Raw genomic sequence first — 23,079 nt, 5'->3', positions numbered from 1 at the left:
ATATTTGGACAAAGTATGCTGTCACCCTGGCAACTCCAGAGAGATGCAGATCATTGCAACGTGCTGGGGCCTGGCCCATGCCTACCGAGCCCTGTTCAACACTATTCAGCACCCTCAATGGGAAGAGAAGGTCTTTGGATCTGACGATAAAATGACAGGCCCTGCGGCCACTCTGACCCCAGCGACAGGTCCTGCAGCCACTCCAAACCCAGCGACAGGAACTGTGGCTGAACCAAAGAACCAACGTGTGCCAGTATCAGTCGCCCCTATACACGAGAAGAAATCTTGGAAGCGGAAGTTGGCTCATTTAGTAAAGGAGGAAGAAGCTTCTTCTAAAAGGGAGCCAGAGGAAGAAGTGTACGAGGCCGACTACCGTGGAGAAGGGCCATCACGAGAACAGGAGGAGGAGAGCCGGCCGCTGATGGGGGAGGAAGAAGAGGAAGAACTCATAAACGAGGCAGTAACCACCCGATCTCTATCCCTGAGTGAGCTGTGAGATATACGAAAAGGTTTCAGCCATCATCCAGGTGAACATATTGTCACTTGGCTGCTCCGATGCTGGGATAATGGGGCCAGTACCCTGGAATTAGAGGGTAGGGAAGCCAAGCAGCTGGGATCCCTCTCTAGGCAAGAGGGCATTGACAAAGCGATTGGAAAAGGGACATGAGTCCTCAGCCTTTGGAGGTGACTCCTGTCAAGTGTGAAGGAAAGGTATCCCTTCAAGGAAGATATTATAAGTCACCCAAGCAAGCAGACCACCATGGAGAAGGGTAACCAGTACCTGAGGGAATTAGCTGTGCTGGAGGTGATTTATGGTGACCTGAACAATGAACAGCTATCCAAAGATCCAGATGAAGTCAAGTGCACACGACCCATGGGGATGAAGTTTGTACGGAGCACACCAGCATCATATGCCAACTCACTGGCAGTAATGACCTGGAAGGATGGAGAGGAACAAACAGTGGATGAATTGGCTGGCCAACTCTGGCAATATGAGGAAAGTCTGTCTTCCTCCTTCATCTCAGCTGTGGAGAAACTGTCCCAGGAGATCCAGCAACTCAGAGAGGATAGGTCCTACTCCTCACCTGTACGGACCAGTATCTCAGCTATTAGGAGTCAGCGTTCTTTTGCTCAAGAGAGAGGATATAAAGGGTACAGACCACTGGGCACCCTATGGTTTTACCTGCATGACCATGAAGAGGGCATGAGGAAGTGGGATGGAAAACCTACCTCAGCCCTAGGGGCACGGGTACGCGAATTGCAAGGAAAAACAATAACAAAAGGGCGTTCTTCCAGGAAAATTGCTGCTCCAGTTTCCAGTGGGCAGTTCCCTAGAGAAAGTAGAAGGGCCAATCTTACTTCTGATCTTAATAAAGAGACTTCTGACTCATATTTACAGGAAATGAGAAACGAATACTATGACGAGGACTAGAGGGGCCCTGCCTCCAGCCAGGGGGAGGAAGGGGACAACTGGGTTTACTGGACTGTGTGGATTTGGTGGCCTGGCACATCAGACCCACAGGAGTATAAGGCTCTAGTAGACACCGGTGCACAGTGTACCCTAATGCCATCAAGCTATATAGGGGCAGAACCCATCTGTATTTCTGGAGTGACAGGGGGATCCCAACAGCTAACTGTGTTGGAAGCCGAAGTGAGTCTAACAGGGAATGGGTGGCAGAAGCACCCCATTGTGACTGGTCCAGATGCTCCGTGCATCCTTGGCATAGACTACCTCAGGAGAGGGTATTTCAAGGACCCAAAAAGGTACCAGTGGGCTTTTGGTATAGCTGCCTTGGAGATGGAGGAAATTAAACAGCTGTCTACCTTGTCCGGTCTCTCGAAGGACCCTTCTACTGTGGGGTTGCTGAAGGTCAAAGACCAACAGGTGCCAATTGCCACCACAATGGTGCACCGTCAGTGGTATCGCAACAACCGAGACTCCCTGATTCCCATCCATAAGCTGATTCATTGACTGGAGAACCAAGGAGTGATCATCAAGACTTGCTCACCCTTTAACAGTCCCATATGGCCAGTGCAGAAGTCTAATGGAGAGTGGAGACTAACAGTAGACTATCGTGGCCTGAATGAAGTCACGCCACCACTGAGTGCTGCCATGCCGGACATGCTAGAACATCAGTACAAACTGGACTCAAAGGCAGCCACGTGGTATGCCACAACTGATATCACTAATGCGTTTTTCTCAATCCCCTTGGCAGCAGAGTGCAGGCCACAGTTTGCTTTCACTTGGAGGGGCGTCCAGTACACCTGGAACTGACTGCCCAGGGGTGGAAACACAGCCCTACCATTTGCCATGGACTGATCCAGACTGCACTGGAACAGGGTGAGGCTCTGGAACACCTGTGATACATTGATGATATCATTGTGTGGGGCAACACAGCAGGAGAAGTTTTTGAAAAAGGGAAGGAAATAGTCCAAATCCTGCTGAAGGCCGGTTTTGCCATAAAACAAAGTAAGGTCAAGGGACCTGCACAGGAGATCCAGTTTTTAGGAATAAAATGGCAAGATGGACGTCGTCAGATCCCAATGGATGTGATCAACAAAATAACAGCCATGTCTCCACCAACTAGCAAAAAGGAAACACAAGCTTTCTTAGGCGTTGTGGGTTTTTGGAGAATGCATATTCCAAATTACAGTCTGATTGTAAACCCTCTCTTATCAAGTGACCCGGAAGAAGAACGATTTCAAATGGGGCCTTGAGCAACGACAAGCTTTTGAACAAATTAAAGAGGAGATAGTTCATGCAGTAGCCCTGGGGCCAGTCCGGGCAGGACAAGATGTAAAAAACATGCTCTACACCGCAGCTGGGGAGAACGGCCCTACCGGGAACCTCTGGCAGAAAGCACCAGGGGAGACTCGAGGTCGACCCCTAGGGTTTTGGAGTCGGGGATACAGAGGATCCAAGGCCTGCTATACTCCAGCTGAAAAAGAGATATTGGCAGCATATGAAGGGGTTCGAGCTGCTTCGGAAGTGATTGGCACTGAAGCACAGCTCCTCCTGGCACCCCGACTGCCGGTGCTGGGCTGGATGTTCAGAGGGAGTGTCCCCTGTACACATCATGCAACTGATGCTACATGGAGTAAGTGGGTCACACTAATCACACAACGGGCTCGAATAGGAAACCCCAGTCACCCAGGAATCCTGGAAGTGATCATGGATTGGCCAGAGGGCAAAGATTTTGGAATATGGCCAGAGGAGGAGGTAATGCATGCTGAAGAGGCCCCAATGTATAATGAACTACCAGAAAATGAGAAGCAATATGCCCTGTTCACTGATGGGTCCTGTCATATTGTGGGAAAGCATCGGAGGTGGAAAGCTGCTGTATGGAGTCCTATGCGACAAGTTGTAGAAACTGCTGAAGGAGAAGGTGAATCGAGCCAATTTGCAGAAGCAAAGGCCATCCAGCTGGCTTTAGACATTGCTGACAGAGAAAAGTGGCCAGTACTTTATCTCTATACTGACTCATGGATGGTGGCAAATGCCCTGTGGGGGTGGTTGCAGCAATGGAAGCGGATCAATTGGCAATGCAGAGGCAAACCCAAGTGGGCTGCCGCATTGTGGCAAGATATTGCTGCCCAGGTGGAGAACCTGGTTGTAAAAGTCCGTCACGTAGATGCTCACGTACCCAAGAGTCGGGCCACTGAAGAACATCAAAACAACCAGCAGGTGGATCAGGCTGCTAAGATTGAAGTGGCTCAGGTGGGTCTGGACTGGCAACATAAGGGTGAATTATTTCTAGCTCAGTGGGCCCATGACACCTCAGGTCACCAAGGAAGAGATGCAACATACAGATGGGCTCGTGATCGAGGGGTGGACTTGACCATGGACACTATTGCACAGATTATCCATGAATGTGAAACATGTGCTGCAATCAAGCAAGCCAAGCGGTTAAAGCCTTTTTGGTATGGAGGACGATGGTTGAAATATAAATATGGGGAGGCCTGGCAGATCGATTATATCACACTCCCACAAACCCGCCAAGGCAAGCGCCACGTGCTTACAATGGTGGAGGCAACCACCGGATGGCTGGAAACGTATGCCGTGCCCCATGCCACTGCCCGGAACACTATCCTGGGCCTTGAAAAGCAAGTCCTATGGCGACATGGCACCCCAGAAAGAATTGAGTCAGGCAACGAGACTCATTTCCGAAACAACCTCATAGACACCTGGGCCAAAGATCATGGCACTGGATGTGTGTATCACATCCCCTATCAGGCACCAGCCTCTGGGAAAATTGGACGATACAATGGACTGTTAAAGACTACACTGAGAGCAATGGGTGGCAGAACATTCAAACATTGGGATACGCATTTAGCAAAGGCCACCTGGTTAGTCAACACTCGGGGATCTGCCAATCGAGCAGGCCCTGCCCAGTCAGAACTTTTACGTACTGTAGATGGGAATAAAGTCCCTGTAGTGCACATAAAAAATATGCTGGGGAAGACAGTCTGGGAAATTCCTGTCTCGGGCAAAGGCAAACCCATCCATGGGATTGCTTTTGCCCAAGGACCTGGGTGCACTTGGTGGATAATGCAGAAGGATGGGGAAGTCCGATGTGTACCTCAAGGGGATTTGATTTTGGGTGAGAATAGCCGATGATTTGAACTATATGGTGTTAATTGCTACGTAATATTATATGCCATATCAATGGTATTACAATAAGAATCACCCAGATTAATGAAGAATGAACTTCGATGAAACCGAGTGAAGCACAGTGATGATGGAACCCGAACTGACTTCAACATGAAACAATCCAACACCACATACCATCTCCATCTTTCCTGCCCTGAAAGATTATTATGGCAGATGGAGCCCAAAGTCATGGACTAAATGAACTCACCGAACATTTTAGAGGGATGGCCCATAGACTTAAGGAATTATATTTGTGTGTATATATATCAAAAGGCAGGAAAAGGGGTGGTGATTAATGGGAATGTATTGGAAAGTGTGGGACCTAGGCATGACATAGATGGTATAGAATAAGGGGTGGATGTTGTCCTGGTTTTGGCTGGGGTAGAGTTAATTTTCTTCCTAGTAGCTGATATAGTGCTGTGTTTTCAGTTTAGGATGAGAATAATGTTGATAACACACTGATGTCTTAGTTGTTGCTGAGCAGTGCTTACACTAAGTCAAGGACTTTTCAGCTTCTCATACTGCCCTGCCAGTGAGGAGGCTGCAGGTGCACAAGAAGCTGGGAGGGGGCACAGCCAGGACAGCTGACCCAAACTGGCCAAAGGGATATTCCATACCATGTGACGTCATGCTCAGTACATAAACTGGGGGAAAGCTGGCTGGCGGGGCCGCTGCTCGGGGACTGGCTGGGTATCGGTCGGCAGGTGGTGAGCAATTGCATTGTGCATCACTTGCTTTGTGTAGTAGTATTTTTATTATTATTATTATTATTATTATTATTATATTATATTTCAATTATTAAACTGTTTTTGTCTCAACCCACGAGTTTTCTCACTTTTACTCTTCCAATTCTCTCCCCTATCCCACTGGGGGTGGCGGAGTGAGCGAGCGGCTGTGTGGTGCTCAGTTGCCGACTGAGGTTAAACCATGACACCTGGGCAGGTTTTGGATAACGGTTTCTCCTTGTATAACTGCCCAGAATAGCCTTATGCACTTATATCATCTGGTGTCAACATGACCGTATTTTCCTGTTCAATAGTATTTAAACATTATAGTCAATTCATAGGTAAATTAAGGAAAAAAAGAGTTTGAACTAGCTTCTTGAAAGTAGTTACCTTGTTGAACTGCAAAACTTTCATTACCTGTCCTTCCTTGTTTATTTTTTTCTTCTTTTCTGTCTTTCTGGGTTTCAGTAATCTATTGCTTCTTCATTAGAATAAGTTTCATGCAGGTTTATTTGAGTTGTATGTAACAGATCAGTGTTATTTTACTTCTACTGAAGGAGTTACTTAAAGCCTATGATGTAGCACATGGACCATCAACTCATTTTGCTAACTCTAGTCTTCCTGTCTTCTAAAAGGCTGGATGAAATAGTATGGAAAAATATTATATAGCACTCTTTATATTTCTTTGTCCAAAAATGTATCATTTTTGTCATGTTATTTTGGTTGCAGCTATTATTTCTACTCAAATCTGTATTTTCTATCATGTCTGAGATCTTATTTAATTATAAGACAGTATCTGTCACTAAGCATATACTTTCATATACCCGTATAAGTAATGCCCTTGTATCTCATTATTAGAGTTCCTACTTATTACTTTTTATGTATGTGTTTCTGCAAAAGAGATATCAGGAAAAAAAAAAAAGGATTTAAATCCAATTTATGTCCTCTAATTTGGTGAAGAGGTCAAGAGACAAAACAAACTATCACTTTTTCTAACATAGTCAAAATTATGTAGGCCAAAATTATTAAAATAACTGTGACTTTTTGTGCATATTTTCATGTGAAACAAACTGTTTTGCCCTTTTCTGACTGTGTCACGGTTTTTAAAATAAAATCTAATACAGATGATTTGGTGTATGCAAAGACATTGTTTATAAGCAAGTTTAATCATGATCCTAAGTTGCTGCCCTATTATTTGCAGTAAGGCACTGTCTTGAAACGGCTAAAGCTTATGTGCTGCTAAGAAGTGCAACACCTGAGAAGTCTCCTAATAAATGTCTTTGCAAACAAAAAAAGACCTCCTGCTGTATATGCAGTCTGACCATTAAAATTATTCTCAAATTCATTCTTTCATTTTGATCTGGATAAGTCAAAAACTTTGAAAGCTTGAAATTATCCTCAGGATGGGGGTTACTGACATTTTAAAGCAAATGCAGCAACTTATGGTGGAAAATTTCATTCAATTAATTCTGCCTGTGAATGTATTTGCAGATTGAAGCTTTTGTGTTCTTAAATATTTCTTTTCATCCACTAATTCCAACTTCCTAAATTCAAAACAACCCCAGTATATTCAGTTCTTTTATACAATGGTAATGTTTTATACCTTTTCTCCTTTATTGTCATGTCAAGACATTAAGTAAATATGTCTTTTTTTTTCTTTTCCAGTGACCACATTATTCATTCCTATGTGAAAAAAGTAATTTCTAGTACACTTGATAAAGAATAATTGAAATGTTTTGGATTCACTTTTGAAGCATAATTATTTAATGACCAAAATTATGTCCAGAACTGTTAGATTTTTTTTTAATAAGAATCAATCTTTTCAAAAATTAAAATTTAAATAAATGTAAATCTAAGGAGCTTAACAAGTAATCAAGATGTGGTTCTAACACCTTAAGTAATGCATCTGTTTTTTCACTGATACAGTGTCACTGCACTTATGTGTGACTTCTTGGCTGGAAAGAGTTTGATATTTACATATGTCAGCTTTTATTTGTGTCATAATAGAGAGATAAAGTACTCATTCATTGTAAAGTCTTGTTCAGTTTGCAAATGTGTCAGTCTGCTCTAGAAAAACTGCCATTTCTTATAATATCTTTCCATGGTGAATTTTAGGGTGTTTTCTCTAGCCTCTGTGCAGTATCTGACAAGGCCTTCTTGTAGGCGATTCTTGCAATTTTTGGTTTAATTTGAAAATTATTCAAAACAAATTATTGAAGGAATGAAAGGAATGAGTGTTCCTGGTAATCTCTTTTTTTTTTTTTTTTTAATATCCAGAACCTTTCTATAGGTTGGTAATATCACTAGGAGAATGAGTAAATGGCCAGACGGACTGCCAAAACCTGCTAAGTTTAAAATTGTAGGTGTTGCAGCCCGAAGCATGAACACCAAATATTTGTTGCTAACCTAATGGCTACTGAAAATATATATGCAGTATAATGCATCTATACATAATAATTTTTTGCTTCAAAGTCCAGGCCTTCAAAACATTTCATCACATGCTTTACATAAGCGTGAGTAGATCATTAATGTATATTCAGATGCCAAATGCATCTAAAGCATGGCAGCTTGCCCGAAGTAGAACTGATACTATAACAAGGGAGATTTCATGTTGCTCGTCTTGCTGCATGAAACGTATGTTGCACCATCCCTTTCTCTTGCCTAATATGGCTCCCTGATTAAAGTTAAACATTTCCCAAATGCTGAGCTAAATTAGGATGTCAATGTATCTGCTAATTGTTTATTATTGTGATTACAACTTTTTGAAGTCTGATTTCTGTTTACAGTTACTGCCAGTCTTTCTTCCGTACAATTGTGTTAGGACATATGAAACATCTTAAAGCAGTTCTATTCTTACTATGTTATATACCAAGTAAAACAATAAAGATGACCTCCAAAGCCGTGGAAACTCCAGTCTGCATGATCCCAACTGAGAAAATGGAAGAAATCTTTTTGATTCATTCTCAGTCAGTAAAGAAAGAACAGATTTTTTTTTTTTTCAAATAGAAATTTAAATCACCAGTCTTAACCGTAGAGGTTGTATATAGACTGAAAAGCTGTCAATCACGTCAATGAGCTCACAGCTTCTCTTCAACTATTTCTGCAGAAAGGCCTGAGAATACATAAGTTTTGCAGTATATAATAGCATGGCATGTTGAGAAGTTCCAGAGTTAAGCTGCGTCCACTGAGAATGCTCTGTCTCTATATTAAAGACATATCTGGTGGTTGAAGCATCTTTGATGTTCTCAAACCCTCTGTTAAAAAAAGAGAAAGGCAGAGTTCTGTTAGACTCTACAGTAACTAATATTTAAAAAAAAAAAAAACCTGACTGGAATCTTTCCTCACTGTTCTCCCTACCCTGTGACTTCAAATAGTTTTTCTGATGTTAGTCTCATGGAACGCACACCATTTTCTCTAGCTGATGGTTCCTTGAAAAACTGTGTGCAACTGGGATACAGTGTGAAGAATTACCTATGTAAAACAATATCTTACTTTGATATTTGCCAGGATTATATACTCTTCAACTTCTTTTTAAAACAGAGAGGGTATATTGAGAATGCACTAAGAATATATTGAGAGAAGCTGGTATTATTTAGGCTGGTCCTAAGTTTATTTGTTATAAATACAGGTTTATAAATGTTTAGTTTATATTCACAATACAGAGGAACATTGTTAGTGCTTTAAGATAAATGCTACTAATTAGTGCACAGCTGTGCCAAAGTTTCTGCATAATTGATATTTATTTCTAAGTTTTGCAAGCTTTAAATAGGAAAATTACCTTCCATTTTCCTTAATACCTTCATTGTTTTGAAATGTTAAAATTCTAAAATGAAAATTGAGGTGATAGTTAAAATACAGCTAGTCTGTGAATGAGCATTGAAAGTCACAAGAAGCAATTTAAGTTAGGATAAAGAAGGAGAAATCAGAAGAAAGATGCAAAAAGCATTACCTAACATCCTAGTAAGTGAAACTTCATACAGTATAATTTTGAAAGAGAAGAAACAGGTAAGACATGGGTCTGTCAAGGGCATACAAAAGTCTTTTTCTTTAAAAGTAAAACAGTGAAAGATTGGGCATGTGACTGGATGAATAGAAGACGACACATCTAAGAAATGCTTTCAGAAAGAGGCTGCAAGGTTTAAACATATTCTGGAAGTGAGATACTCAAATCAAAGATGATACTTTCTCGTCCTACATGTTATAGATGTCAGTAGAAGTGGATAATACTTCATAGCTGCGGATAAAGGGGAAATCTGACAGGATTGAAACAGAGGAAGATAAAGGTCTCTGAAAGGGATTCACTTGGGCATCTTTTAATCTATTTTCAGTCTGAATGCTAACAAATGTTAGAACTAAAAAAAATCTTAAAATCTTAAAATCTAATTTTTAGGTAAATTCCAAAATAGTGGCAGGTAAAGTTTTTAATCATGTTAACATTTAAAAGAATATACATATATTTATAAACGCACTGAAGTCCCTGGTGTCTCTGAACCACTAAAAGTAATAAATAAATGGTTTCACTAATTTGAGAAATTTGTTCCTTTTTTTCCCCATCTGGAAAGATAAAATCAGACAGACTTGTTTACAGGGAATTGGATTTATTTTGTTATGACAGCATGTCATGCAACCACCATCTGTTAAAAAATGCTTGACAGCTCATTGGGGAAAGTAGAAGCTAAAAGCTGGGCCATGTTTAACAAGGCCTGTAGACATCCAGGAAGATGTGCCGTGTTCCAGACATATGATACCTGCTCTGTTTCAAGAGACAGTATTTCTCTGGGTAAATGATAGCCTGAATTACCTTTCCCTGATATTAGTGTGAGCACGTGTTGACAGAGGAAGGTAGTGGCTGAGAAGAAAATTTTGCAAAGGTCGTCGTCCATCTGGGGAGGTTACTTCATTCTGTGCTATGAGTAAGGCCTCAGTCAACATTTATTGGTGTCCCAAACAAAATACTTACGCATTTTCTATGTATGTCTGTAAAAGGAGGTAGCTTCACTGCAATGTGTTTGTACTTAAAACATGATAGCAAAGGCAGTGTTCTCTACCTTGTATTACAGTTGTTACCATATGGTTCAAGTTTAGTAAACTTGATATGTCAATAACCATATCAGTCACATCACTTATTTTCATGTTTTGGTGATTCAGTAGTCAAAATTGAATCTCACTTCCAGTAACACAGCTACACTTCTGTGCTAAAGTACCAAATATTTTTTCTGAAAAAATGGAAGAAATGTTAGTAGGAAAATTATTTATTTTAAGGAACATCAGTATACAAACAGGCTGCTTTTCTAGCAAGATCAGGTTTTGACTGTTACAGCATTTCAATGCTGACACTTCCCAAGAAACTACAAAGTTAAATTCTCAGATTAAAGTGCATGTTTACTAGCTAGTATAGGATTGTTCTGAAAGCTTTTATTCACACACAGAAAAAATTTTTATCAGTCTAAATAATATTAGTGAAATTAGCAGGATTGGGCTCTTGGTCTGGAGTGTTTTCAAGATGGTGAATTCCAGACGCTATACTTTTGTCCAGCTGAACTGGATTTTTATTCATGCTTGGGTTTTTTTTTATTTATCAGGAAATAATTTTTTAAGTAAAACATATTTTTAATTGTGTTTCCAAAACATTTCTGAGATTATCATAAAATTTCTTCACCTAGTTTAAAGAAAGATTTCTGGGACAAACAGTATACAATACAATAAGTAGTGTTAAAAAGTTGTGGAGAAAGAGATGATTCCTGTCCTTTCCTATATTTTTAAAACATTCTATATACCAAAATAAAAAAAGAATGTAGACAAATGTTGAAATATAGTGTAATTGTTGCAGTTTCTCTGCTTTAAGAAGAAACTATGCTCAGGTCAAGCATTTTGATACTTACAAGTGCTTTGTCTTAGTTATATTTTTGTAGTGCTGTAATGCAGTTTTTATTTTCTTTAAATTTTCTCTTGTAAAACTTTGGATTTTTATATAAATTAATTGTCCCTGATGCTTCCAAAACAGACAAAGATTTATAGCTCTTACCATCTGATTGTATGTATCCTGCTTGTCACCACTTTTTGCCATTGTATTCAATTTGAAAGCATATCACTGTGTGGGAAAACCAGCCACTTTTTACATCTAATCTCTCATCACCTTTCAGCTGTAATGCTGAAATCTGTAATCCACTCAGGTTTGTGTAATTTATTTTGTGCACCTAAAATATTCCAACTAACTTTTTTTTTATTCAGGAAGAACGTTCTGCCCTGTCCTTAAGGGTTTCCCCAAAATCTTTTAAGATGAAAAATGTGATCCACAAATTTCTACTAGCTCTATTCTTCTGTAGAGGAAACAGAAAGACAGGAGGAGTGTAACTATGCATGGACACACATGTGTGTATGTGCAGGATAGAAAGCACATGTGTATTCAGGTTTTCTGTATATTCAGTGTTGTGCTCTGTTACTTTATGTCTTTTCTTTATGATTAATTACTTTGAATTCCACATATGCCTTAAATACCTTTTTACAAATGAAGAAGAAAAAAGTGGAAATTGAATGTTCAAATTGTTTTGAGTTTTGAAAAGACTGTAAGTTTATATATTTATATACCTAGTGTTATTTAAGTATCTGACGTCTGGAGGGAGAAAGAATGGAGGACAAAAAGAATGGAACAGTATAGGATACCTTCTCTTTCTATTCCTACCTGAAAACACAAAATAGAGATTTTAAGACTCATTTGCATGAGCACATATTCAGCTCGTTACAAATGCATTGTTCTGTGGGGTTTTCTGTATATTTTTAAGATGAACTTTATCTTCATAAAAATATTTCTGTATTACAGTTGAGTTCTTGGCTTTTGTCTATTTCAAGTCTTATTATGGAGAGAAGCTTAAATGAAATTTTATTTTCTTATGCTAACTTCATCTTACAATGGTGTGTTGTGAATTTTTCAGAAGGTGACCACGAAATGTTGTTTTCCCTGCCTGAGAAAAGCCGTGGATCCTAGTATACCCAAAAAAAGATGACTGACCATGGGAAATCAATCATTTATTTTCCCACAGAAGAAAAACATGTTTTTTTTGTCATAACCAAAGAAACTAAACAGTACACCCAAGAAATCAATTCTATGGGGTTCCTTTTTGGTCATAATTTATACGGTTTCAAGAAAAAAAAAATGAATATGCATATGGTTAAATTCGGGCCATGGAAGTTAATGTATGGGAAAAGTGAAGAGTCATATTTACAGCTGCATGTCTAAATTTTTTTTTCTTTTACTTTGCAGTGACCCAGGGTGGGGATGCAATTGCATCTGATACATGTCCTGATCCTGGAATTCCTGAAAATGGGAAAAGGGTGGGCTCTGACTTCAGGTAGGCACATTTAGTTTTCTATATGACCAAGAGGAAGTTATTTGCTGTTACATGTATACAGAGCAAGCAACTACAGATATGTATTGTTTCCCTAGTTTTAAATGTGGTGAGTCTTTGTCAAAATAGCTCTAGTCCATTGCATATCTTGAATTGTTTTTGTTTGTTTCTTTTTTAAAAAAATGCATTTTAAATAGGAATTTTAGAACTTAATAATCTTGTTTGTGTAGGAAAGGCAGAACTCTCTGGACAGCATAGAAGAAGCAGCAGAGGGAATTTTCTGTTTTCCCACTATATAAAAGTTGTTAAAAAGCTTGGGAAACATGGCAAATTCAGTGTCTGATGCTGTGATGAATGCCATCTCCTTGCTTTTTTTGTTTTCAGCTTTTCTTATATTCATTAAAAAAAAGAAGACAAGGTCAAATGGACCCCTATGGAGAAAGGAGGAAGGTTGCTCTTTCCCTGCTGGGGAAAAAAAGCAGAGACTTCAAGGTGTGGCAGAGAAGAGGGTCAAAGGAAGGAGATGGGAGCCTCCAGCTCCTGCAGAGATTTTTAGATTACTCAGAAGGAAATGGACAGCCAGACCTAAGAGTAAATGGAAAGGAAAACTTCATAGGAATTAGAAGGAATTGGGCAAAGTTCTCTGCAACTCCAGAAATCAAGTTAATCAAACCTGCCTCCTGAATCAAGGCTTTTCCAAACTAGGGCATAACTGAGGTGAAAAATAATTTTAAAATCTATTCTGTTTCTCATTGACCTACTCTTTTTGGATTTTTCTCTATTTACCCTCAAAGGAGTTTGAGAACTCATAAACAACTCCAACATTAAGAGAATCAGTTATATGCGAAGTCATGATTTCATTAGCAACTGGGCAGCAGTTAAGTGTGTTTTAAAAAATAATGAAGTGAAATAAGCTTTTCAATAAATAGGCTAGAGAAAGACAAGCTGTCCAGAAGATGTTTGCTATTATCCCGTTCTATATATTCTGATTCAACTTGGCAAGTACAGCTGCTGTAAGCAAAACTGTATGATACAAAAATATAGTATGCACTTGCTGTCCCAAGGTCTGTTGTTTTAGGAAAACAAACGTAATTTTTATCTAGGTCTTTATTAATGCTTGATGTATTGAGGAGAGAAACATCAGTTGGTAGAAGACTAGGTAAAAATGGGATATTAAAATATAACTCTTTCTCAAGATATATTAAAGTGTCTGCATGTATTCATCTGAAGGATACCTGTATACTTCCACTGTTATTTTGGAGAATATTTTACTTTACTATTTGTGCAAGTATGCCTCAGTTTCCCTCCTCTGCTTGAGTCTCTCCTCATAGCCATAAAGTGTGCAGAGCATACCTCTTCTTCTGAATTCCTCCAAATCAAATACTTAGTTGAAAGAATTAAGGGCAGCATCTAGGATCACTCTGTTATTAGTGGAGAGAGAAAAGCATCTCTGGAAAGGGTTCACCCTGTAGCCTAAATGTTTAATGGAAAATAGCATGAATTCACACCTGAGGGGGTCTTTCTCACTCTGTTAACTGTAGATACCAGAGTAAGTTCAGCAGATCGGGATGGTGAGGGAGCCTGAGCAGAGACATAAGAGGCTGAGAGTTCTGGGTTTGCTCTGCCTTAAGAGAATCTGAAGGACCTTGTTGCTGTCTACAGCTACTAAACAGGAGAGTGTAGAGAAGAGAAAGCCAGACTTCTCAGAGGTGGACAGCGAAAGGACTAGAGGCATTGGACATAAGTTGGAATATGGTAAATTACTACTAGATTCAGGATTTAAAAAAAAAAAAAATGTTTTTACTATGAGGATGGTCAAACACTGGAGCAAGTTTCCCAGAAAGTTTGTGGAATCTCCATATAGAGAGGCATTCAGAGCTCACCTGAACAAGGCCCTGAGCCCTCTGTTCCAACTGGACTTGCTTGGAGTGGGGCATTGGACTAGATGTCCTCATCCAATCTAATTTATTCTGTGAATCTATGAATCTTGTACAGATTTTATGTGTTCATGATACACCGTGGGCCAAGCAGACTCTCATCTAGTTATGGTCCAAGTCAGTGGCATATGAAAAATTGTGAAGAAACAGCACATGCACTTTGACTGGCAGGTCTAAGAGCACTGGTAAGCTGGAAGAGCATAAGAGAGAGGATTACTTCTTTTCCCCTCTAGACTGTAGTCTGTAATTTGAAAGAGAAAGGGATCTAAAATAATTTTGGTGAGACAGGTCCAAAGATCCAAACATGTGAGCCCCAACATGGGAGAGTCCAACAATAAAATTCCCAGCAGTGCATGAAAATATCAAGAAGAGGGAAAGCTGAAAAGAACCTTAAATCTCAAAGTGTATTTTAAGATATCTGAGGGAATCTAATGTCAAGGAATCTTGCAAAACATACCTAACTATATTTTGAACAGTCTCTTATGAATGAATGTGGGCTGAAGGTATCTTAATTGTCTGGAGCTTACTTATGAGCAATGCTTACTCAATTGACAGAGCAAGGCTATTCCCCTCCTTCCTTTACCCCATTCAGCCTCTGATAATATTCTCAGTTTCACCTAACGTATCTTTCTGTTCATGGGGATAAATGAATGCATAAGGTGTTCAAAAATAGCACAAGCAACATCATATAAGGTATGATAAATAAAACACATTAGTATTCCTTGATCACTTATTATTCGTGTGCGTGTTTAGGTCCTCTGAATATTATTTGAGAGAAAGAATAAAATTTTATTTTCCTCCTAAACCCTACTTGTTATCTGAAAACTGATTATGCAACAGCAACTGTTTTTCATGTATTGTAAACTTATTTTTTTCTATCTATTTAAAGCATACCTTAGTTATCTTAAAGTTTAGCTATCTATATCTAGCTTGACATTTAAATAGAAAATTTGGTTGGAATTTAGTTTTTCTTTCACTGAAATGACAAATCAAGCTCTTCCATAAGAGAAGAGAAAATATTTGCTGTTGCTTGCATTTCTCCAATGTAGTGAAAATACTGTGGAGCGTAAAAGGCAATGATTTTTTTTCCTAAAAGGCAAGTGTAGACACCAGAAGTAGCTATTGTTCTTGTCAGGAGAATGACAACTGTGGACATTAATCTGAACTAAAACTTGTGAAAATGCACATCATTCAAAATCTTTTCCAATCTACTGAAAGACATGTTTTGAGTGAGATTGATGGAAAGGCAGAAGGTTTATTTTCAAGACAGTCTGAGACCCAAATGATTCAGTGATGACAAGTTCTTTGAAAAGGGTTTCATCATTTTCAGAATAATAATGGCATTCATTCTAATATCGTAAAGCAAACAAAAAGGTATTGAAATATTAACCTTTTCATTCTGTCCTCCTGCCATGCTTTTACTCTGTTCAGTTCCGGAAGCAGAGGAGGTGATTTTCAGTGATTTAAAAAAAATCCAGTGGATATTTGGATTCATTTTGAGGGAGAAATGGCAATTCAAACTTTGCTAGATGAATGAGAACATAATCAATACAATTTTGGGGTCAGTATCACATTTTATTTTTATGTGAGATCTCAAAACAGTAGATTAAACAAAATCTAAAATGGATATAAACAATGACATTTCAGCTCTCCTTAAATATTATATGGTACATGTGGTACTGTGAAAATACAATCCTTTTCCACAATTCCATTGACACTTGTAACAAAAATAGCTTTTAAATTTTCAGAACAGCTTTTTAAAATTAAATGAACTTTCTTATGCTTAGTATTTCTTAGAGAATTTTTTTCTTTTTTAAAAACAGCTTCTTTCAGTCAAATTTTAGCCTTCTTTATAAAAGCATAAATTTTGCTTTGATACAGTTCAAATTTAAAATAGAAAAAGAAAGAAGAGGAAACTGATTTCTTCCCCCTGTTGAAAGTTTACATAAAGAATTAACAAAACAAAACAAAACATTTCCAGTGCCCATAGATTTGCTCCGTGACTAGGGAGGTAAAGATGTGAAAAAAAGAAATTAAAAACATTCATTTTTAACAATTGGAAATTAAGTGAAGTGATGATTTCCATTGAAATCACAGATCAAATAAGTTAAATACGGCTTTAAAAGGATGCTCCCTTCTTTAATGGAAGAATTATGGGATCCACCTGAGAGTGCTGAGGGAGCTGGCAGAGGAGCTCACCAAGCCGCTCTCCATCACTTATCAGCAGTCCTGGTTAACGGGGGAGGTCCCGGACGACTGGAGGCTTGCCAATGTGACGCCCATCTACAAGAAGGGCCAGAAGGAGGATCCGGGGAACTACAGGCCTGTCAGCCTGACCTCAGTGCCGGGGAAGATTATGGAGCGGTTCATCTTGAGGGCGCTCACAAGGCATGAGTGGGACAACCAGGGGATCAGGCCCAGCCAGCACAGGTTCATGAGAGGCAGGTCCTGCTTGACCAACCTGATCTCCTTCTATGACCAGGTGACCTGCCTAGTGGATGAGGGAGAGGCTGTGGATGTGGTCTACCTGGACTTCAGCAAGGCCTTTGACACTGTCTCCCACAGCATTCTCCTCAAGAAGCTGGCGGCTCACGGCTTAGACAGGTGGACTCTGCGCTGGGTCAAAAACTGGCTGGAGGGCTGGGCCCAGAGCATTGTGGTGAATGGAGTTACATCCAGTTGGCGGCCGGTCACGAGCGGTGTTCCCCAGGGCTCAGTACTGGGGCTGGTCTTGTTCCATATCTTTATCAATGATCTGGATGAGGGGATCGAGTGCACCCTCAGTAAGTTTGCAGACGACACCAAGTTGGGCGGGAGTGTTGATCTGCTCGAGGGTAGGAAGGCTCTGCAGAGGGACCTGGACAGGCTGGATCAATGGGCCCAGGCCAATTGTATGAGATTCAACAAGGCCAAGTGCCGGGTCCTGCACTTTGGCCACAACAACCCCATGCAGCGCTACAGGCTTGGGGAAGAGTGGCTGGAAAGCTGCCTGTCGGAAAAGGACTGTGGTTGACAGCCGGCTGAACATGAGCCGGCAGTGTGCCCAGGCGGCCAAGAAGGCCAATGGCATCCTGGCCTGTATCAGAAATAGTGTGGCCAGTAGGAGTAGGGAAGTGATCGTGCCCCTGTACTCGGCCCTGGTGAGGCCGCACCTCGAATACTGTGTTCAGTTTTGGGCCATGTTCACTACAAGAAGGACGTTGAGGTGTTAGAGCATGTCCAGAGAAGGACAACGAGGCTGGTGAGGGGTCTGGAGAGCAAGTCTTATGAGGAGCGGCTGAGGGAACTGGGACTGTTTAGCCTGGAGAAAAGGAGGCTGAGGGGAGACCTCATTGCTCTCTACAACTCCCTGACAGGAGGTTGTAGTGAGGTGGGTGTCGGTCTCTTCTCCCAAGTAACCAGTGATAGGACGAGAGGAAATGGCCTCCAGTTGCGCCAGGGGAGGTTTAGATTGGATGTGAGGAAAAATGTCTTTACTGAAAGAGTGGTTAAACATTGGAACAGGATGCCCAGGGAAGTGGTTGAGTCCCCATCCCTGGAAGTATTTAAAAGACGAGTAGATGAGGCACTTAGGGACATGGTTTAGTGGGCATGGTGGTGTTGGGTTGACAGTTGGACTCAATGATCTTAGAGGTCTTTTCCAACCTTAATGATTCTATGATTCTATGTCAAGCAGAATCAACAGAGAGACTCAGCAATTTGGATGTTGCTTCGAGGATAAGGACTTTTATTGTGGACTGCATGGCCCATATGTGTCCCCTCCCCTAAGATGCTTATTTAGATAGATCTGAATGTCTGGACACAGAAAATACTCTAGTGACTCAGCTCACCTAAGGTTTCTCAGTATCCACTGTTCTCTTAAACATCTAAAGTTGTATGGTTTGATTCAGGCATCTGCAATGTATGTATTATGTAACAACTATATATAGATATATACACGTATTTCATTATTAACAAGTTAGTTACACAAACTTTTAATATCCTTCATATATAGAATATTGTGACAGTCTGTACCTCCATTTGGCAGTATTTAGAGCTTTTCAATAACTTTTTCCTTTTTTTGTAAGCCTTGACAGAATTAATTACATTAAAATTATTTTCTTGGAAGTATCGGTTATCAGAATCATGGCATAAACCTGATTTCCCACAAAAGGTGCTTCGAAAAGGATGGATTTTAACTGATATTAAAGCAGGCTTAGCATATAGTATAGCCACACATAAACCATGTCTAGAACTATCTCAGTCATTGTGGTAAAACCTATGACTGCTCTTCTGTAGCCTACCTGAAGTTTCATTAGAATTCTTGAAATGACTTTCAAAAGATTGTACTTGTCAATGCCTATAGCTGGCATTCAGGTTTCTCTCCACCTTGAATTCTAACACTGTGGAGCTTTTGAGTACTTCGTGTTCCTACATTGCTCTTTAATTTGATGTTTTTGCTAGATTTTTTATTTGTTTTTAATATGTTGTAGTCAGCATATTTATTTTGTGTCACTTCGTTTGTGATCAAATATTTCAAAAGATGATATCCACCATGTAAAATGTATGAAGTTCACATTATTAGTCCATAGATACAAGCTATTTCCAGAGCTTTGGAAAAAAATACAATATACTGTACAGAAAAATTTAAACAAATTGAATCATCATAAGTGTATAGATTAAATTAGTGTGTAACATTTTATGTATCCATTAATAATATTTTTTTTAATATTGCTGTAATGATGAAAACCCAGTCTAAACATTAAATCCTTCACTTACTGTATCAGACATCAGAATATTTGCATTCCTTTTGTTTGTTTTTTTTTTTTTTCTCCCTTCTTTCTTGGGGGGAATAATCAGGTATGTTAAAATATAAATTAAAATTGCAGACATCCAATAACTATACACTTCATTTCACTCTAATTTTTTGTATGTGCACAGTTTCATAGTTCTCCTTACATGTCTTGATAGTAGTAGACTTCAGGGAAATGTTGAAGCTTTCATGTTGGTTCACACATCATTACACTTTTGGGAAAGTCTTTATCCAATATAATTTTTAAATACTTCAATTCTCAATTTACATTTATCACAACTAGGTAACTGGTTGTTTTTCTCCTGTTTCCAGAGAACAAATTTTCAGAGCTCATAATTTTAGAAGATATGAGAAAATGTATTTAAAACTAGGTTTTTAGAGCATTAAAATGTCAGATTAATTAATCCTAATATTTTCTTTACCAATAGGAGAAATTAATTGTTTATTAATTTGAGGTATGTATTTGGAATCATGCTTGGTCTATTTTTCTGTGGGTTTTAAGAATGTTCTGAAGGATAGTAGATTATGACAAATATAAAATAAATATAATTTTAGAAAACTGTATTACTCTTCAAGGATTTCATGCATTTCCCATGAACTACTGAAGGAAAGGGCCAATATTTTCCCTACCCTTCTGATTTTTTCACATTTAACAGCTCAAGAACCAAGTGTTAAGAAAAGTAATTTTTAAAGCTTTCCTAGACTTGGAGCATCACATTCAAATTTCAAAATAAAAAAAAAAAAAAAAAGGGAAAAAGGATCCTACTAAAGTTTTGTGAAAGAACTATAGAAGTATGTCATAATAATGATAAACAATATAGATTGTCTTTGTGAAATCCTCTGAGAAACTAACAGAATACTTGTTCTTGAAGGGTAGGAATGAGCTGGATGTTAGTGAATGAGATTATATTTGCTATTCTCCACAGCGCAATTTTAACCACTGAGCTTTCTGACTGCCATCTAGCAATCCCCTGGTGTTTAGGACTCAATGACTTAGAAAGACCAAACTGAGAAATCTGCTTCATCAAGATCACTTAGTTCACAACATGGGATTATCAGATACAGATTTAAAAGTGCAAGAAAGCTAACAACAAAACCAGTTGATTATGATGGAGAACAAAGAATGTCACAAATAATAAATGGAAGCAGAAATGTAAATACTGTTTAGGAAAGCTCTCTTTGAGATACACAGTAACTATATACAGGTTTTTAATTCTGCATAAATATTGGTCAGCATTGTTCAGAAAGAAATTATTTAGTAAAGAAATAAGAATAAAGTTATAAATAATTCCAAAGAGACATATTTTAAAGTTACAAGTGTAACAGTCATATTTCAGTCCTAATAAAAGTTATCATTTAACATAATTTTTAACAGGAAATTTCAACAGGGTCAGGAATATTTAATGAATGATTACAGTTTACTGAAATTAATATTTCCTGGTTGTACATGTTGACAAATTACCATATCTAACTGCTTATTCTCTCATTTAAGAGAATATGGAGAGGTTGAAATTACTCATAAAGTAAATTTTGTTGCCTGAAAGAACAGTGATTATATTTTTTTTTTGAAAAATATACCTCTCTATGCATTCATTGAAGTCATAGTTTAAAGGATGAAACTGTGTCACAATTGTTTTATATTCCTGGCCTTACTTCTTTAAAAGGTGGACAAACTAAATCGTAGACCTTTTCCCTATAGTGTTTTTTTATGAATATAGTAATGATGGATTAGAATTTCCCACCTTAATTTCTTCATTTGGACCTAGAAATATTGTCATTTGGTGGCATTTACTTTTATTTGGGGGGTGGTGGTCGTGATATTTAAAATCTATGTTAATTCTTTTGTTCTTCCTCGCATTTTACTCCTAGGGTGGGTGCAAGTGTACAGTTTTCCTGTGAAGATAATTATGTGCTGCAAGGTTCTAAGAGCATCACTTGTCAGAGAGTGACAGATACACTGGCTGCCTGGAGTGACCACAGGCCGATTTGCAGAGGTAGGTGCTATCCTTTGGAATTTTTCCTGAAGTTTGGAAGTTTAGAAATGCAATGAAATTACATTCAAAACAAAGCTATATATATAAAATTTATATATCATATATATGTGTATGTGTATGTGTATGTATATATGATTATATATATTCAAAGATCTTTCTGTAGCTTGAAGCACACAAGCAAAGATGCAGAAAGAGTATCAATTTAGGGAGCTAATTTCCTTTTAATAGTTTTCATATCACTTAATCTTTTTGTCATGTTAAACATATTTTAAGTAGAACTAGTTAGTTAGGTTTAGGTTAAACTTTTCTAATTAAATTCCTAAATAAGAACTCCTCACAGTCATATTGTGTTCCTATCATTCCCAGATATTTACATAGTCCTCATTTTTTGATAAATTCCCTTCTCTTTCATCTATTTTGCTCAACCTTACACATGACCTAACCTTCTGACTTCTGTTCTAGATGTTTTCTCATTATGGTCTGAACCAATGAATAAGTTCCTTCCCCTGCTTTTAAGGAGGAGGGGGGGGAGGTGGCTTTTTGTTTGTTTGTATGTTTTTCCGTTGCAATCTACTGCCTGTAATAAAAGCACAGAAAAATATGTAAATATTGTCAAAGTACTCCAGAACTGAGGTATATAGGAAAAATAGAGTATATATCTATGTACAGAACTTTTCCTTTTTCTCAGTAGAAAAATTAATTTGAGTTGCACATTTCGATTGTACATGTTACAGTTGGGGTCAGCTGTCCTGGCTGTGTCCCCTCCCAGCTTCTTGCTCATCCCCAACCTACTTGTTGTCCGGGCAGTGTGAGAAACAGAGAAAGCCTTGATGTTGTGCAAACACTGCTCAGCAATAGCCAAAACACTGGTGTGTTATCAGCACTATTCTAGTTACAGATCTAAACCACAGCACCATACAAGTTGCTATGAAAAAAGTTAACTTCATTCCAGTCAGACCTAATAAAAAAGTCTATAAAGGCAGCTCTTGGATATATTATTACAAGCTGTATATAACATGGGTAATATTACATAGGCACATCCATGTAAAGACTGGACAACCTAAAACATAGTAAAAAAAAAAAAAAAAAAATATCATACATCCTACTCTTTCCAGAGCAGCAAAGCGACTGTGATTCATAAGTCTCTTGAGCTCAGCGTCTCTGTAGCTCAGCGTATTTAAATGAAAAAACTAAATATACTCTCTCAGTACTTGGTTTCACACTACTGCAGAATAACATGTCTGCACAACTCCACTGCTCAGTCTTGTTTGGTGGGGTTTTTTAATCTCCTGAATTTATTCTTGTTTGCTAATACATAGCAGAAAAAAGCTGAAGTAATCTATGCATGGTAAAAGTAATGCTTAGCAGAAAGGGGCTATTCACTGCTGAATTATTTGTATGTTATTACTAGTTTTTCCTGTTCCTTCCACTTTATTATCTGCAAATATATCTATTATGCATTACTCCCTCCAGTAAACTTCTAACAAAATAAGATAAATTAGTCCTATACTTCCATTAAAACCTCAGTTGAAAAAAGAAGTTACTTTCCTCAAACATACTTCCAAAATTGGAGCTAAAATTTCACAACAGTCTGAGGGTCAAGTCAGCCAGTCTCTAGAAGTTATTTGTTTTTT

The 23,079-nt window shown here is 38.6% G+C and overlaps 1 protein-coding gene across 1 annotated transcript in view; it reads left to right on the top strand.

The window, feature by feature from the left end:
• The window catches only part of CSMD1 (CUB and Sushi multiple domains 1), a 1,284,461-nt gene that overhangs the window by 838,000 nt on the left and 423,382 nt on the right, over positions 1-23,079 (top strand). Inside the window, exons 8-9 of the mRNA XM_076332906.1 lie at positions 12,638-12,725; positions 21,321-21,445. Of these exons, the coding sequence (XP_076189021.1) occupies positions 12,638-12,725; positions 21,321-21,445 (213 nt within the window). The remainder of the gene's footprint in view (positions 1-12,637; positions 12,726-21,320; positions 21,446-23,079) is intronic.

The sequence above is a fragment of the Aptenodytes patagonicus genome, chromosome 3 (genome assembly GCF_965638725.1).
Source record: "Aptenodytes patagonicus chromosome 3, bAptPat1.pri.cur, whole genome shotgun sequence".
Lineage (NCBI taxonomy): Eukaryota > Metazoa > Chordata > Aves > Sphenisciformes > Spheniscidae > Aptenodytes > Aptenodytes patagonicus.
The sequence above is the reverse complement of the archived record's forward strand: the minus strand, read 5'-3'. Positions and strand labels throughout refer to the sequence as shown.